General features: G+C 35.6%; 1 protein-coding gene across 1 annotated transcript in view; it reads right to left on the bottom strand.

Annotated features, from left to right (window-relative positions):
• Positions 1–19,015, bottom strand: part of MALRD1 (MAM and LDL receptor class A domain containing 1) — a 792,972-nt gene that overhangs the window by 409,458 nt on the left and 364,499 nt on the right. The window contains exons 26-27 of the mRNA XM_043564232.1: positions 17,521–17,768; positions 13,643–13,934 (exon numbers count right to left, since the gene is read on the bottom strand). Coding sequence (XP_043420167.1) covers positions 13,643–13,934; positions 17,521–17,768 — 540 coding nt within the window. The remainder of the gene's footprint in view (positions 1–13,642; positions 13,935–17,520; positions 17,769–19,015) is intronic.

The following is a 19,015-nucleotide window of genomic DNA, read 5'->3' as shown; positions in this document are numbered from 1 at the left end:
AGAAAATAATAGCCAAACTAAACCTGTATGCCCAATGAAACTATCTCTCAAACATTACGTTGAAATTAAAGCATTTAATCAAATTAGAATTTATTATCAAAAGACCATCATTAAAAGGACTTCTTATAGATATATTTTAGGAAACAAGAAAATAATCTCAGAAAACAATATCAGAGATGTAAATAGGAATAAATGAACAAGAAGTCTGGATCTAAAATGGTTACAGCTTCTTTCTGAAAACATTTTTTAGATGAAAAGATTTCAAAGATAGAAAAGGCATTCTGGCATACAATTTTATATTAGCAAATGTGGTATTTCAAATAATATTCTGATTAAGTAATTTTATTTTGGTTGTCTATCCATATGTCTGTTAAAGCAGATAATGTTCATTGGAAATTCCAAATATAGTTAAAATAATAGCCCTCAGATATCCTAATTTTCAGTATTCTTTCCACAAAATAAAATAAATGGCTCATGTGGAAAAAATCCTAAATTGAATACAGGACATTTTGTTGGACTATAGTTAAAAGTTAAAGTATTTTAAACTGCATCTCTCCATTACTACATAAGTAGGATAGAGCCAATTGGCAGTTCAAGTGAGGCTGAAATTTCCTGACATATTAAGTTCATTGGGTCGTGAAATATATTTGATTTCACATAATTATATTTTTCTTCCAAGAGAAACATAATCTCTGTTGTTTCACTTACACTCAACCATTCAAACAGCTTATCATATGACCGTTCTTAGTTTTTATTTAACTAGAATATATTTTGGGGGCTCAAACAAAAAGAATAGTTTAATTTTACTTTGATAACCCAGATAATATGCTGATAGTGCTTTGATTTCTAAATTTGATTATAATATAAATATTCCAATCAGGATCAAGTTTACAAAAAAACACAAACACATACATTACTTAAGAGATCATAAATGTAGTGTTCTTTTGTAGGGTTCTTAAAAACCAAACTGTTAATGCAAAGGAACATACTTAAGTTACAAAAGCATATTTTTGAGAATTATGTAATGATATCACTATCACTGACCATTTAACAAGAAATGAAATAATCATTATAAACGGGTTTACTGGGTACTACACTTCAAATTATTTCAGTACTAATTCAACAAATACAGTATAAAGTGCTACCTGTGCAAGGTTCACAGAACACAGTCTTTAGTTAATTCCATTCTCAATTTTCATCATTTCCTAACACTTCATCCGAAAACCAGTGATTTCTAGTGTCCAATCCTTTCTTATTTTCTCATATAAAAATGGTTTTCCCTTCTTCCCCTATGCTCTTTATTTATTTATTTACTTATTTTTTATATGAAATTTATTGACAAATTGGTTTCCATACAACACCCAGTGCTCATCCCAAAAGGTGCCCTCCTCAATACCCATCACCCACCCTCCCCTCCCTCCCACCCCCCATCAACCCTCAGTTCTCAGTTTTTAACAGTCTCTTATGCTTTGGCTGTCTCCCACTCTAACCTCTTTTTTTTTTTTCCTTCCCCTCCTCCATGGGTTTCTGTTGAGTTTCTCAGGATCCACCTAAGAGTGAAACCATATGGTATCTGTCTTTCTCTGTATGGCTTATTTCACTTAGCATCACACTCTCCAGTTCCATCCACGTTGCTACAAAAGGCCATATTTCATTTTTTCTCATTGCCACGTAGTACTCCATTGTGTATATAAACCACAATTTCTTTATCCATTCATCAGTTGATGGACATTTAGGCTCTTTCCATAATTTGGCTATTGTTGAGAGTGCTGCTATGAACATTGGGGTACAAGTGGCCCTATGTATCAGTACTCGCGTATCCCTTGGATAAATTCCTAGCAGTGCTATTGCTGGGTCATAGGGTAGGTCTATTTTTAATTTTCTGAGGAACCTCCACACTGCTTTCCAGAGTGGCTGCACCAATTTGCATTCCCACCTACAGTGCAAGTGGGTTCCCGTTTCTCCACATCCTCTCCAGCATCTATAGTCTCCTGGTTTGTTCATTTTGGCCACTCTGACTGGCGTGAGGTGATACCTGAGTGTGGTTTTGATTTGTATTTCCCTGATAAGGAGCGACACTGAACATCTTTTCATGTGCCTGTTGGCTATCCGGATGTCTTCTTTAGAGAAGTGTCTATTCATGTTTTCTGCCCATTTCCCCCTATGCTCTTTTTTTTAAACTTAAGTATCTTTTTCCAACATTTCCCATCATATGCTATAATTCTATTTGTAAGCAAACTAGTCCATATTCTCAGAATCAGAATGGCACAGTTAGAAAATTCATACCACAGGTGATCAAAACAATAAAATAAAACCTTTGGTACCAAATGCTTGATCAATCAGGATTTAAAGGCAGATAAGATAAATTACTGTAAATACTTTAAACAGAAGGTGATTTTATAGAAAGAATTATAAATATTAAAAATTATTGAAATAGTTAAAGGAGTTTTCTGTTGTGTGGTCCCCCAGGAATGACTCCAGAAATGACTTCCCAAGAAGCCAATTACCAACACAGAAATCATAGAACATCTTTGTTGGTGACATGTGGAAAACTAGAGATCTAAGTATAACTAGAGACAAGCCAATGTGCAGATAAACATCATAATATGCAGCATCTAACAAATGCAGCAAAACTAAATTCAACAATACATTGAAAGAATGATTCACCACATCAAGTAGGATTTATTCCGAGTATAACAAGAGTGGTTCAATATTATCAAATCAATGTGATACATCGCATGAACAAAATAAAGGACAAAAACATATGATTATCTCAATAAATGCAGAAAAAATACTTGACAAAATACAATATCCATTCATGATAAAAACTCCCAGCAACTTGGGTTTAGAGAAAGCATACCTGAACTTAATAAAGTCCATATATGAAACCCCACATTCAATGATGAAAACCTGAGAACTTTTGCTCTAAGATCAGGAAGAAGACAAGGATGTCCCATCTCACCACTTTTATTCAATACTACCGGAAGTCCTAGCCACAGCTATCAGACAAGAAAAAGAAACAAAAGATCCAAATTTGTAAGGAAAAGTAAAACTATCACTATGTGCAGATGCCAAACTATATATATCTGTGTGTATACATATGTGTGTGTGTATGTTTTGTGTGTGTGTATGTGTGTGTGTGTGTGTGTGTGTGTGTGTGGCTAATCATTTCACAAAAAACCTCTGAATTTAGTAAAGTTAAATACAAAGCAAAATACAAAATTAACATAAAGAAATCTGTCATGTTTCTAAAACTAGAAATAAAGTAGGAGAAAAAGAAATTAAGAAAACAATCTCATTTACAATTGAATCAAAAAGAAGAAAATACCTAGGAATAAATTTAACCAAGGAGATGAAAGACCAATACTCTGAAAACAATAAGATGCTGATAAAAGAAACTGAAGACAACACAAACAAATGGAAAGATATACCATGCTCATCGACTGGAAGAATTAATATTGTTACAATGTCCATATCATCCAAAGCAATCTACAGATTCAATGCAATCCTTATCAAAATACCAATAGCATTTTTTACAGAACTAGAAAAAATAATGCTAAAATTTATATAGAGGGGTACCTCCGTGGCTCAGTCAGTTGAGTGTCTGACTTGGGCTCAGATCATGATCTCACAGTTTGTGAGTTCAAGCCCCGCATCGGGCTCTGTGCTGACAGTTTAGAGCCTGGAGTCTGCTAAGGATTCTGTGTCTCCTTCTCTCTCTTTCCCTTCCCCCACGCATGTTCCATCTCTCTCTGTCTCAAAAACTAAATAAATACTTAAACATTTTTTAATTTATATGGAGCCACAAAAGACCCCAAACAGCTAAAGCAATCTTGGTAGGGGGGGAAAGAACAAAAATGAAGGTGTCACAGTCCCAGATTTCAAGAAATACTACAAAGTTATATTATCAAAACATTAAAGAATTGACACAAAAGAGACCCAAAGATCAATGTAACATAAGAGAGAGCCCAGAAATAAAGCCACATATATATGGTACATTAATCTATGACAAAGGAGGCAGGAATACAGAATGGGGGGAAAACAGTCTCTTCAATAAATGATGTTGGAAAACTGGACAGTTACAAGCAAAAGATTGAAACTGGCTCTCCTTCTTATACCATACACAAATACAAACACAAAACAGGTTAAAGACCTAAATGTATGACCTGAAACCATCAAACTCATAAAAGAAAACATAGGCAGTAATCTCTTAGACAACAGCCTTAGCAACATCTTTATAGTTGTTTCCTTTGGAAAGGTAAACAAAGGAAAAAAAAAACTATTGGAACTACACCAAAATAAAAAGCTTTTGCACAGCAAATGATACCATCAACAAACAAAAAAGCAACTTATGGAATTTTAGAAAATATTTGCAAACTTTATATCCAATATGGATTAATAGCCAAAATATATAAAGAACTTATACAATTCAATAGCCAAAAAAATATGATTTAAAAAAGGGCAGAGAACTGGGGCACCTGGGTAGCTCAGTTGGTTGAGTGTCTGACTTCCGCTCAGGTCATGATCTCGCAACTAGTGAATTCGAGCCCCAATTGGGCTCTGGGCTGACAGCTTGGAGCCTGGAACCTGCTTCGGATTCTGTGTCTCCCTCTCTCTCTGCCCCTAACCCACTCGCATTCTGTCTCTGTCTCTCAAAAATAAGTAAACATTAAAGAAAAATTTTTTTAAAAAGGGCAGAGAACCTGAATAGGGATTTTTTCCAAAGACATACAGATGGCCAAGAGACTCATGAAAAGATATTTAACAGCATTATTCATCAAGAAAGTGCAAATCAAAACCAAAATGAGATACCACCTCACACCAGTCAGAAGGGATAGTGTCAAAAAGACAAGGAATAACAAGTGTTGGCAAGAATGTGGGGAAAAAGTGAACCCTCATGCATTGTTGGTGGTAATGTAAACTGGAGCAGCCACTATGGAAAACACTGTGGAAGTCCATCAAAGGAGTAAAAACAGAAATAGCATATGATCCAGAAATACCACTACTGTGTATTTACCCAAAGAAAACAAAAGCACTAATTTGGAAGGATATATGCACACTTATGTTTATTGCAGCATTATTTACAAAAGGCAAGATATGGAACAACTCAAGTGCCCATCAATAGATGAATGGATAAAGAAGATGGGAGATACAAATACACATGAGTGCACAGACGCACGCACACACACACACACACACACACACACATACACACACACAAATGGAATATTACTTAGTCATAAAAAAGAATGAAATTTTGTCATTTGCAACCACATGGATGGACCCAAGGATGTTATGTTATGTGAAATAAGTCAGAGAGAGAAAGACAAATACCAAATTATTTCACTTATATGTGGAATTTAAAAAACAAAACAAATGAACAAACAAAAACAAACACACTTAAACACAGAGAACTGGGTGTTGCCAGAGGTGAGTGGCATGATGGGCAAGATAGCCACAGAGAATGAAGAGGTGCAAACTTCCACTTATAAAATAAATAAGGAGGTCAAAAGCACAGGACAGGAAATATTGTCAATAATATTGTAATAACATTGTAGGGCAGAGAGAGTGACTACATTTAGTCGTCATCACTGAGTAATGCACAGAATTGTTGAATCACTATGTTGTACACTTGCAACTGATATGACAGCGTATGTCAACAAAAAAAATAATGAGATTATTGCTTTGGCATTTAAAAAATATTTAAAATGTATAGAAACTTCAAAACATTACTGAGAAAAATTAAAAATCACCTAAATAAATGTACTTACCCTTGCCATATACAAGGTTAATGTTATAAAACATTAATTGCTTATCCGTGCACCAATGGAAAACTAAAAATGAAATTTCAAAAAGATACCACTTACAAAAACATTAGTGTCATCAGCATAAAAATATTAAATGCCTTTACCATGAAACCATAATATACTATTAACTCTTTCAATCCATGGTAATAACAAGTTTTTCCATTTATTACAACAGAGAAATGCTATGTGTCTAAATATTGAGAGTTTTATTACTATAAGAAACAGAAAAAAATGTCTATTTCAGAATAGTAGCAGACTAGCACACCTCCAATCTTGGGTGATTCAATAAAAAAAGAACACCTTATTTTCACAGCAGCACTTACTTTTATATAGTTAATTTGTGTAAAAATATAGTGTAATAAACCTTTATGAAAGAATACATTTTCAATAAAAAATTCATTGGTTATCTCAGGGCACCTGGGTAGCTCAGTCAGTTGTGTCCAACTTCAGCTTAGGTCATGATCTCACAGTTCGTGGGTGTGAGTCCTGCGTCAGGCTCTGTGCTGACAGCTCAGAGTCTGGAGCCTGCTTTGGATTCTGGGTCTGCCTGTCTCTGCAACTCCACCTGGTCATGCTCTGTGTCTCTCTCTCTCTCTCTCTCAAACATAAATAAACATTTAAACAAATTAAATATTCATTGGTTGCCCTAACAACTAAAGAAAATGTGTTCTTTTTATTTTTTAAATATTTATTTATTTTAAGAGAGAATGTGCATGTACATGCATGTGAACAGGGGAGGGGCAGAGAGAGAAGGAGAGAGAATCCCAAGTAGGCTCTGTACCAAACACAAAGCCTGAAGCAGGGCTCACTCTCATGACCTTGAGATCATGCTCTGAGCTGAAATTAAGAGTTGGATGCTTAACTGAGCCAGCCAACTACCCCTAAAGAGAAAATTTAAATTAATACAATGCCAATATTAGCAAACATGTAATATTATTTGCAATATATAACATTACTAATTTCTACTAACACATTCTATAATTTTGTAAGAAGTATTGATTTCATGAATTGAAAACTGATACATGGGATAATATGGAAGAAGCTGATGAATAAATATTTATAAACCTGCTTACTATGTTATGATATATCCCAAACTGATTTCAAGTATTCTAAACATATTGGCTAGCATTTCCAGAGAGGTTCTTTACACAAGTTGTATTGAATTTTATACAATATCTGCTGTATAAACTGTGAGGTTGGAAGAAGGAACATTTATAAAATAAAGTCTATCGCCAGCAGTAGAGAAATGTGGGACATGAGAAAGTGGAAGGCCATGCAGACACCTAGCTGCCGTAATGAGAAAAGTTTTGTTTTTCCTGGAATATAGAAAAAAGAAGGGTTCCAGAAAAATTAATTGTATTAAAGAAGAAAGGGGAGGCGATGGAGTTAGTTACACTATTAGTTGTTACATCCATGAAGACAGATATTTTTTTCAAAAGACCTACATGGCACAAAATAAAGCAGAACTTTTAAACTTGAAAAGGCCCAGTCCATCCCTGACTGCTCAAATTTGAACTCACAAGTCCAAGCGCGGGCTAACTGTATCCATCACTGTGTCCCACTGGAAACAAGCTAAGCATAGCCCCTTCATGCACACTGTTAGTAATATGTTCCTACAATGCAGATAATAAACCCATCCATCTACAACTAAGTTCTAAAAATGCAAATGAAACACAGTGAAACACCAATGAAGGTATTGTATTTATTACTGTGTTTTGAGAGCCATAAATTCATTTGAGCCAGCAATGTCTATCAGTTTGATTAGCTGGTCTTCTGAGCCTTCATTTGTGTCCTTCTGAGACTAATATTACATTTTATATGAACAAACTTAGAAGTGAATCCATCAATAAGAAATTCTAAGAGTTCTCTGTTTTATGTATTTAAATTTTTCGGTCTACCTCTTCAAAGCCAGCTCTCCTTAGTCAAACTGTTGTATTTTAATTTCTCTTCTCTTCTATCATAATCTCTTTCACTTGCTTTGTTTTCCTCTCCACAAATTTCTTCAATACTTTCTCAATTTCCAGGGGCATTCATTGTCCAAATTGGACAAAGCATGACTACATGTGAAAGTCACTGAAAAAACATAGTCACGACAAACATACAATGAGATAATAGCTTGCGGTGCATTTGCTGCTGTGATAGCCTTCTCTTAACCATAAAAATGTCCAAAATGAATATCTTCTGTATTGCTACTGCATGAAATTTTGAAAACATCTTTGTCTACCAATTGTATTTGGAATGGAACTTGAGACTCTTCCTGTACAATATATTACTTAAAGAGTATTCTAATGAGTTTGGGGTGATATAAATATATTTTCCAGTGTAAATATTAGTGCCCTCCTAACAGCAAAAACTGAGAAAGAAGGGATACAAGCATTCTATGAATTTGAGTATTAAAAAATCAGTTTTTTAATTGAGGTGTTCTAATGTAACATTCACTTTGAAAAGTATTCTGGAGAGTATGCCTGTATATTTCAAAAAGAACTTCTCTCCTCTTCCCTATCTCCACATCATACCCAACCAAGTCATTCACTTCTGTGATTCTCATTAATATTTCTTTCCTCTCCATTGCTTACTATGAATAATAAAGTTAAATCAGAAAACTCAGCAATTAGATATTTGGGGCTTTTGTGAGAGCAATTTCCTTGAAGGAAATGAGAAGGGAAGAGGAGGTATGAACCCTTGTTTTGAGCAAAAAGTAGAAAATAGCAAGTAGGCAATATGCTCTCAATAAATTTCAATGTATACAGAGTTAAATTTTATAGTCTCTCTAGCAGGGAAGAGGATTAACAGAAAAAAAAAAGAAATAATATTTGCTGAACACCAACTATTTACCAAGTATTGTTTAAAATGCATTATATAATTATCTTAACTATTTTTCAAATCACTCATAAGTAGATTCCAATAGTCCCATTTTTAAATTTTTTTAAACATTTATTTTTGAGAGACAGAGTGAGACAGCTCATGAGTGGGGTAGGAGCAGAGAGAGGAGGTTACGCAGAATTCAAGGCAGGCTCCAGGCTCTGAGCTGTCAGCACAGAGCCCGATGCGGGGCTTGAACCCACAGACCACGAGATCATGACCTGAGCCGAAGCTGGCTGCCCAACTGACTGAGTGACCCAGGTGCCCCAGTCCCATTTTTAGACAAGAAAGGTAAGAATTAGAGAGGTTAAGTAGATCAGGTGAAATCATACATGTAAGTTGGCCTTGCAAGGATCCAAGTTTATGTCGTTAAACCTCAGGCACACACACTTTGCTCTAAGTATTGTGTACAGGGTTCACTAAATTAGAGCCAAGCACCATCAGTCGGATTTTCCTAACTCAAGACTCTGCCTGAGCTGCTGTGCCGGCATTCTCATCAGTAGGTAGCAGCCCTTTAAACTACTGCCAAATATTTCAGGGAAATGAGTGACCTCAAAGAGGAGCTAATCCATTTAGTCCTCATTGCCTTACATACATTTTTTAAAGCAAAAGTTGATTAGCATGTGATATCCCAAAATATATTTGTCGTATAACTCATATTTGGAAATAACTGTGGGGATTTAAAACATACATGCACATGCATGCGCGCGCTGCACACACACACACACACACACACACACACACACACACCTGGTCTCTGCCTTCATTATGCTTGGAATTTTTAGTCAATATCTGCCAATATAGAGAATATGACATTGGCTACATTTGCATGTGGACATTTAGAAGAGGAATCTTGGTTGCCTTTTTCTTACTAAAATTCATTAAATAATTATTTTTATCCATCATTAAGCAATTAACAAAACTGCCATCATAATAAGCTCTTAAATATAACTTCTAAAGACTTAATAATAATTTAATATGACTTTTGCTAATGAAGCCCTGGGTCTTACTTGACTAGTTAGAATCACTGATAGCAGATTCAGTTCAATTATGTCTTCCTAAATATTTATGTTTGCCTCCTCTTGTCTTCCCTATTTTAAGCTATCCTTGATGGAGTTGTTAGCCCACACACATGAATACAGATGAAAAGGAGGTGAACAAGAGCCATCTCCAAAAGTCTAATGGATGTAGCCACTGTCTGTGGGACATAATGCCATTTACCCTTCTATCTGTGTAAGTTCCAAGTGTTTTTGCAGTAAAGAGTAATTAACAACCCTTAAGTATTTGAAAGATACACACATACACATACACATGACACATTGAAAATACCTAATTAGAGAGGTTGTCAATAAATGATAAGATTGAATGATAACAATGCAATAAAAAAATTAGATGCTTTTGCTCTATTCAAGAAAAACAATTTTGTCAAAACCAATGGTAGAAACATGTTCTTAATAAAGTGCAAATAATGGAGACTTACTCTCAAATATCTATACCATCTAAGGAATACTGACAAAGATACCCAAAATAAAGAATCATATAAAATTAGCTGACTTTATTGAATAAACATCCACCCTGTATCAGACATGAGACTAGGCAAATTACCATAGGCAGTGACCTCTTTATTCTCAAGGGCCTAAGTTGTAAGTAATATTCTCTCTGCTTTATGGATGAGGAGACTCAGTCTCAGAAAAGTTGTACAATACACAGCTAGTAAGAAGGGAGTCGGAGATTAGTATCTAGTGCATTTGAACATGGCACCCGTGGTCTTGAGGTACCTATTTGTGCTTCTATTTAAATAATAACACAACTGGGGGCGCCTGGGTGGCGCAGTCGGTTAAGCGTCCGACTTCAGCCAGGTCACGATCTCGCGGTCCGTGAGTTCGAGCCCCGCGTCGGGCTCTGGGCTGACGGCTCAGAGCCTGGAGCCTGTTTCCGATTCTGTGTCTCCCCCTCTCTCTGCCCCTCCCCCGTTCATGCTCTGTCTCTCTCTGTCCCAAAAATAAATAAACGTTGAAAAACAAAATTAAAAAAAAAATAATAACACAACTGCAATTCTTGGGAATTTACAAATGGTAACCTAACTAATGGAACCCCATTGTCAGGAACAGACCCGAAAGTGCCCTAGGATATTCACTTCACCTCCTGTACTGTCCACTAGGGTGGCCATTACCCTAAGTGGCTATTGAGCAACTGAAATGTAACTAATCCCAAATGAGGTGTGCTGTGAGTGTAAAACGTACATGGGAGTTAAAGACTTAATATGAAAACAAGAATGCAAAATATCTCATTAATATATTTGTCTTGTTTTATATTAAAATGATATTTTTGACATACTGAAGTAATGAAAATATATTAAAATTATTTTCACTTTTAAAAATATAACTTCCAGAAAATGCAAACTTACATATGTGGCTTACATTTGTGACCCTTTTTACACTTCCATTAGATATTCATGATATCAGTGATGTGTTCAGGATATCACCCTCCTCCACCCCCCAAAACCTATACAAAGAGAGAGACAAAAACTGTATAACTATTTGCTAAATAAATGAAAATTTAAAAATAAATAAATAAATAAATAAATAAATAAATAAATAAAAATAAAATCATCAGTGACTCCAATAGAGTCCTCTAAACTCATGATGAAGTCATAGTTTGTCAGAATCACTACACAGTTCAAGTCTAAGCAAACTTTTGCTTTTCACTTTTACCAAGAGAAAGCATATACTTGAGCGCTCATAATAGTATAAAGACCTCTGGGTTTTGTTTTTTTGTTTTTGTTTTTGTTTTTTTCCTCTTGGGGTCTTTCTACTGCAGCCATTTCTACCAATGATCATACTTTGTATAAATGGATACTGTGCCTCCTTTTTACCTTGTACTGTTTTCTTTGCTCTCTCTCCCTTTCTTTTCTTCCTTCCTTCCTTCTTTCTTTTTTATTTGTTTCCCAAGCAGTCAATACATTTTCAGTGTATGATCATTTGGGGAAGAAACTAAAACAAACTAATATTCAACGCGGTCCCAGTTTAGCTCCCTGCTTCCTTTGTAGTATTATCTCAGATAATCAGCGCTACTAGGTTCCTGCTTCAACCAAATCACCCACTCACAGGCCACCTTGGCAGCCTGTGTGTCACCATCTCTGATCTGTCTCATGCCCTTATTCCTCCCCACATTGGTTATTTGTTCCACTGTGCTCACACTTGGCGCCCCTATCCCGCAAACTGAAGGAGTCTTTCCTTCAAATAAGCCCCAGGTATGGTTCCAAACTCCTGCATGTCCTATAAATAAATCTCACATCCGATGTCCTCAGCTGGGTGTTTTCTTCATTTGCTTTGCACCCTCGTAAACTTTTACGTATTTCTCCTGGCATTTAATCATATCATACCACATATTAGAGTTATTTGAGGTGTTACTCGTATTCTCCCTCACCATAATACTGAGTTGGTCTTAAAAGCAGACATTCATTTTCCATTCTTCAAAAAAATTTAATACAGTACCTTAAATATTGTAAGGATATAAAAAGAACTCTACCTTTATTAATATGTGCCCTTCATTTGATAATCAATATCTATTTTATACCAGTTTATAGATATTTTAAAATTTTTCCTTTGGAAATTTCTTAAAATAAACTTTATTGGAGATTTCACAAATTTAAGAATCTGATATTCCCAACAAGATTGATTTGTTCCTCATGCATTCCATTTTGTTTGTTCATTAAAGTTGGAAGCAATTCAATGTAAAACTTGCTCCCTCACAACTCAGAGCCTGTATGATAGGTTTTTTGTTTGTTTGTTTTTTTGGATCTATACCCAAGCTGATACAGCTGCCATCCAAAGAGTCAACAGAGAATGGAAAGTAAAGCTTTTCTCAAGGAAGTAGATTAAGTCTGAGGTATCTGAAATGCTCCTGCATTACATTTACATAAGGATACTAATCCCTAAACAGCCTTGAAATATGTTTGTTTTTCTCTATAGTATTCCACATATTGCTAGAAACAGGTCAGGCGAAAACTGTTCAACTAGTTGTCTACTGGGGAATGCTCTCTTAACCAAATTAAAATACTCCCTTTGGCATGAATGGAGAAGTCAAGGAAGAAACACAATGTTCCTTATTTTATCTGCCATGCTAAAAGCCAGAACAAACATTCATTCTTTTTAAAGCACTATTGTCTTTTTACCAATTATAAGAGATAAAATTTATATACCAAAGGAATGGCACTTTTGGTATCTACACGAAACTAATGGTTTACATATTAATATGTCATATCAATTGACAAAATTTGCTGTCTTGTCATTTTAATATATATACCATATTTGTTTTCATTCCATCCCTCTAATATATCATATGGATTAATGGTGCTTGTTATTTCCACTGCTTACAATGCTGTCACTATATGTGTATATTGTGTATATGTGTATATTGAACATCTACCAACTCAACATTTTAATATAATTCTTTAAGCAAATTACCACAAGATATTTTAGTTTAAAAGACTTTAGGAGCATATTCAATCCCCTAAACTATTTAAATATGTAAACTCAACCATTCAAATTGCAATGTCCACTGGTCTAAAAAGGATCAAGTAAAAGGTCCATCCATAGTAATGCCCAATTAAAATCAAATAACTCTGTTCTTGATGTTCTTATATTTTGAGTAAATTGATATTTGTTAAGGAATGAATTCTGAATCATACAACAAACAAAGGAGATTTCTCTTATTTCACGGATCTAAGACGCAGCTGACTCAACAGAGAACTCAGACACTGGTCAACACACTGAGGCTTGGAGAAAGCCTGGAAGACAGTGTGATGAGTCTGAGCTTGAAAGATTTTTTTTTTGTTAGATTCAGAAAGATTTTGTTCTTTATGAAAGCAACGAATCACTAGGTGTTTATATCATTTCTTTTCCATTTCTTTCCTTCCTTCCCACCTTCTATTCTGTGAAAATACCAAACAGTCACAACTTAAAATGTACCTGTTGGGAGAGGTGCTGCTGGTTCTTCTTTCATGGACCAATGGGATGGCAGACAACTCTTTGTAAGCACAATGTCATCCAGGGCAATATCACCATGGTGTCCTTCCCCAACTCTACCTTCAAATTTGAGTTGGAAGTCCTCATCGCCAGACAGTGATATTTCTTTCCGCTGCCAGAAATTGCCCTGTTCTACAGTGAGGTTAAGTAGGACCTTCGTTTGGTTTGAGATGGACACCTGGCTCAAGGTGAGTGCCCCAATGCCATTTCCATACATGTGATAATGAAAAATTATCTGTAACCAAAAACAGGAATATTATATATAAATAGTACAATTGATTCCATTTTACTTTCAAGTATATCATATTGTTCTCTCTGTCATTAACAGAGTCAAAGGAACACGAGATCTGCATATCCTAATGTTCTGTGAGTACTCTAATACTGAGTGAGGTTAGGCCCACCTTAAATCCTAAGCTATAATACATGGGAGACAGTGTAGTCAGAATCAAATAGAAATTTAGGTGAGAAAAAAATGAGCAGATTTTATTTTCTTTCTCTGACTTCTAAATGCATAATTCCTCAATAAACTCTTAAATTCCACTGTCAAAGGAATAAAATATCATTAAAAATTGATCCATCATTTAAAGACTTTTCATGATTAAGCAATAGCAGGAACTAAAGAAGAACATTTCCAGTCTCATAAATCTTAAATCATTTTCTTTGAAAGAGTAGAGTATTCTGTTGCTTATTCTAATACATTCTTGTACTTGGAACACATTTTTTAGTTCCACAAGATCTTTAGGGCTCCACCATATACCACAAAACCACCAAACAGCAGCTATCCAAATTTAGTTGAAATGCTAGGAACATGATCTAGGATAGCAACCTTGGGCACTTCCCCCCAAGAAAAATTAACAGAAATATTTCCAAGGATTAACATTTCAGTTCAAAGGTGGAGTTCACCAGATTTTTACTAACAGTTACACTGAAGGGAAAATTCAGGGAGAAATTCTAGGAGAAAAAAACAGTGCCGGTTAGAAACAATAAGAACTCAGAGCATTTTCAAGCTTTTGTCTTGTCATTTGTATGAATGAAGGAACACAGCAAAGGTGAGTGATCTCCACACAGGAAAAAGACATTTCTGAACACTAGCAGTCAGCGATGTTATTCTCTAGAGAAAGAAAAAAATGAATGTGCTTAAAGGGTAAAGTATATGATTAAATAATATATGCAATGCATACTTCAAAAAGCATCAATTTAACATAGGCAAGCCATGTGCAAGTGACTCTACTCAGATCTCCTAGTTGATGGTGTTCTTCTAGGATCCAAAATTGTTTCTTCTGTTGATAGACCTTTCCAACACGAGACGAGCTCTGTGACCATTATGACATGCTCTGGGAGAGGACCCATGAAATCTGGGTTCTGTGACTCGACTGGGTAAGAAACATAAGGGGCCCAAGGACAACCTCTTGACCAGCAACAACCAGCCCCAGAAGAAATGGTATGATGGGCATCACACACGGCTATGTGGAGCCCCTGCTGCCACAGAGATGGCCTTTCTAGTGCTCTGCCTTGTTCTGTCTGATTTGAACAACAAATCTGAGGTCTATGTTTCATGTCACAGTAAACACTTCCCTACCTTTTTGAGGACATTTGTTGAATGATCCCATCTGGTTAACATGCAAACAAGCACAAAAACACCTCCATTTCTATAGAAAACGTTTGACAACAACATAGTCTAGTTTCAGGGCACCGTGAGGGAATAAAAGTCTTCTAAGCACCAAATTCTTCTGACGAGGCTCTTTCACTAGAAATTTCAGAGTTACTCAAAGGTCCGCATCTCTTCCCTCCTCAATCTGTCTCATCCCTCCCACTACCTATCCCTCAAAAGGAAGAAAAATCTTCAATTTGACTTTTTTTCTGCTTGAAGGTATTCCACAAGGTCAAGCGACAGAAAGGATTTTCATGAAAATCCAGGAGGTCACTCTGCTTACCCGATGTACATATTTTTTATATGAGAGACACAATCATTCCCAGCATGACCTTTCCCCACTTCTTTGTATTCAATCTATATCATAAATATTCATAAAATGAACCATTCATCATTAATTTTTTGACATTTCTTCTAGGCATATTTCATTATTCTCACACAGATGTTTAAAACAGTGGGGACTACAGTTCCAGGACCAGGGAAAGAGAGAGATGGATGAAATCCTTATTTGCTACAGTATGAAAAACAAATCTTTTTCAGCATTTTCAGACAAAGTCTAAATAGAAAAGTTGAGAAGTTAAGCTAAATTCTATATGGTTTATGCTTAATTTTTAATTAGCTGTCTAAGACTAAAACACATTTGCAAATTTCAGAGTATCTACGGGTATAGAAAGAGAGATTTATAGATAAAGACTAGGCATATAAAATCTGGTGTGTTTGGGTTTGATTTTTGAGAAAATACCAAGTAATTTGGAAAACAACAAAAACAAACAAGAAATGTATTTGATTAAAACTCATTTTGTTTGGCCAAACTAATTACATAAAGTTTAATGTTATTCTGTATGATTTGTTACATCTGCTCGAGACTGCTGAGTTATCTCTCTAAAACTCTGATCTGATCATGTCACTCTCTTGCAGAAAATTCTATCAAATGCGCCTGTAGAGATAAGAGAAATGAGGTTTACCCCTCGAGAGTTAAACTATAAAATCCACTTAAGATGAGACAGAAAAACTTCCGATACAAGCTAAAGACTTAACTTCTATTAAGACCATGACAATGGTAGGAAGAGAAGGCTGATCAGCACAAAACAGAGGAGCAAGCATCTGTAATGGGTGCAGGCAATGTGGGGAGCCTTTGAGCAAAGGCTAAAAACAACTCCTTCCAAGGGGTAGGGCTCTCACTATTGTGGAGTCAGGTACACAAGAATATTATAATTTGAAGACAACAAAGACTAAATCACATTATTGTCTCCCAGCCCGATTCTTTGATCAACTTTCTAGACATAATCTGCTTTCCTTTCAGTGTTCAGACACTGGAGAACACACCAGTCAGAATACATGTGTCCGGATCTTATGGAGATCACATTTCTCATTGTAAATATAAATAAATAGCACATTTATTCATGTACCATTCTCTTGTAAGCAAGATTCTTGAGAAGTCACCTCTGAAGGTTTCATTTACATTGTATGTAAAGCTAAGTTTAGTTCCTAACTCAGCTGGCTCAAATCCTTCATGAAATTAAAAACAACCAATCAATAAAGAAAAAGTAGAGGACCTGAAAATACACACTCATCATAGGAGGCTGCTTGTCCTGAAGAACCATACAATCCTATTTATAATTTTAATAGTACAAATGATTTCCTTAAGTTTCCATAGGATAGTGGCCAAACCATCTTTTCTTCTTGCCTACAGAAATTCTCCCTTTTTAAGGGATAATTTTAGCCTTTCCTTTCCATAAAGACTCTTCAACCATTTTATAGTAGCTCCAACTATTTCTGATACTCATTCTTGGAAATATGTAACTATCTACTACTTGTTGTTGAATTTTCCGATGACAGAATTCTCATATTCCCAATAAGTACTAAATTCCTTGAGTGGAAGCAACTTGATTTTACTTTTCTACTATCCATAGTGACGGATAATAACCATGAAGTTTCCCAGTGGTTTCCAAAATTAGAATATCTATGGAATTGATTGATATGATAAATTCTTCCCACAGTTCTAACCATCCTTCCCTTTTCTCCTTACTTCACTTTCTCCTTCCCATACATATCCCAGGTTGAGTAAATTTAAAGCCGGCTTTTGTCTGGTCCTGGCCATTCCATTTTTCTGTATTAGCTCTATCAGCAGTCGCTTACAGTATTTGTTTTGCTTCATTTTTTCCCATACCTTGCAGTTTTTGCTTCTTCTACTTATGACTGGGCTTGAGATTCTGGCTGCTCTCATGGGCTGCTGAGGGAACAAGCTCTTTATAAAGATGTAATGACCGGAGGAGTTCCGGAAGGTGTGATCAGCAGCTGGTTCCGTGCCTGCAGCAGGGATGCTGCTAGCTTTCAGATTCCAGTCAAAGTCATCATCCTGTTCCTGCTCCCAGGAACAAAGGTCAAATTCAAAATCACAGTGCCCACTGGAGGTACCTGGAAAACATTTCCCAATTTATGGTAGAGAGAAAAAGGAAATTAGCTGACTTTAGGATATACAATGCAAATTATAGTGATCTTGACACATCATGTAATATTCAATACCTAAGAATATTATCCTGACACTAGCATTAAAAGAGACTATTTTAAACCCATGTTTAGTAATTGATGTTTCAGCATTTTATCTTATTTGGAAAAGACTTACATATCCAATGAATTCAACCCAATTTATCATTTAACTCAGCAAAACTTAAAAGTTTTAGGTTACCAAAGATTTTGAAAGCTATTTAACAGTCTATAAACCTTTTTTTATCTTTCAGCCCACTTGTTCTTTTTTTAAATTTTTTTTTTAATGTCTACCTATTTTTGAGAGAGACAGAGTGCAAGCAGGGGGAGAGCAGAGAGAGAGAGAGGGAGACACAGAATCTGAAGCAGGTTCTAGGCTATCAGCACAAACCCCAATGCAGGGCTCAAACTGACAAACCTTGAGATCATCATGACCTGAGCAGAAGTCAGACGCTTAACCGATCCATCCGGGTGCCCATCCACCCTCAAGTTCTTAACAATTACCCATGAAAATGTCCTGAGACAAAATAAACCATTGTCTTAAGTTATTTTTGCTGGCAATTTGCACCAGGTACAACATGAGTTCAACTAATAAATTCAGATAGAATAAAAGCTGATTATCCAGAAAGGTTTGGGGAGACACAGGAGTAGGGCAGCTCACAATTGGTTACTACTTAGTTTTTATTGGGAACTAAGGTTTCTAAGAGTTAAAATTCTGGTAAGTGTAATTAAAATTCTAGAATGGATAAGGGAAGCACTATGTATTTTGGAAAGTAAGATGCATAAGAAAGGCATAAGCAATGAAAGATATTTTTGTTAAGGGGAAAGAGTAATTTTGTCTTAAAATGAGACTAGTTATTTAAATAGAGAAGGCTTACAATAAAATCTGTATTGAAACTTGTGAAACGTTTGTGAAGGGGAATCTTTGGAAAAAAATGTATCCAAGGTTAGAATGGACAATAATTGGAATAAATGAACTTTATTTTATTTTTTTTATTTTAGAGAGAGAGAGAAGGGAAGAGGATTAGAATGAAAGAGAGAGAGAGAGACTCCACACTCAGTGCGGAGCCCAACGCAGGGCCCAATGTGGACTCAACAAAGGACTTAACCCCATGCCGTTGATATCATGAACTGAGATGAAATCAAGATTGGGATGCTCAACCAGCTGAGCCACTCAG

The sequence above is a fragment of the Prionailurus bengalensis genome, chromosome B4, assembly GCF_016509475.1.
Source record: "Prionailurus bengalensis isolate Pbe53 chromosome B4, Fcat_Pben_1.1_paternal_pri, whole genome shotgun sequence".
Lineage (NCBI taxonomy): Eukaryota > Metazoa > Chordata > Mammalia > Carnivora > Felidae > Prionailurus > Prionailurus bengalensis.
Note: the sequence above shows the minus strand (reverse complement) of the source record. Positions and strands in the feature narration are given on the sequence as shown.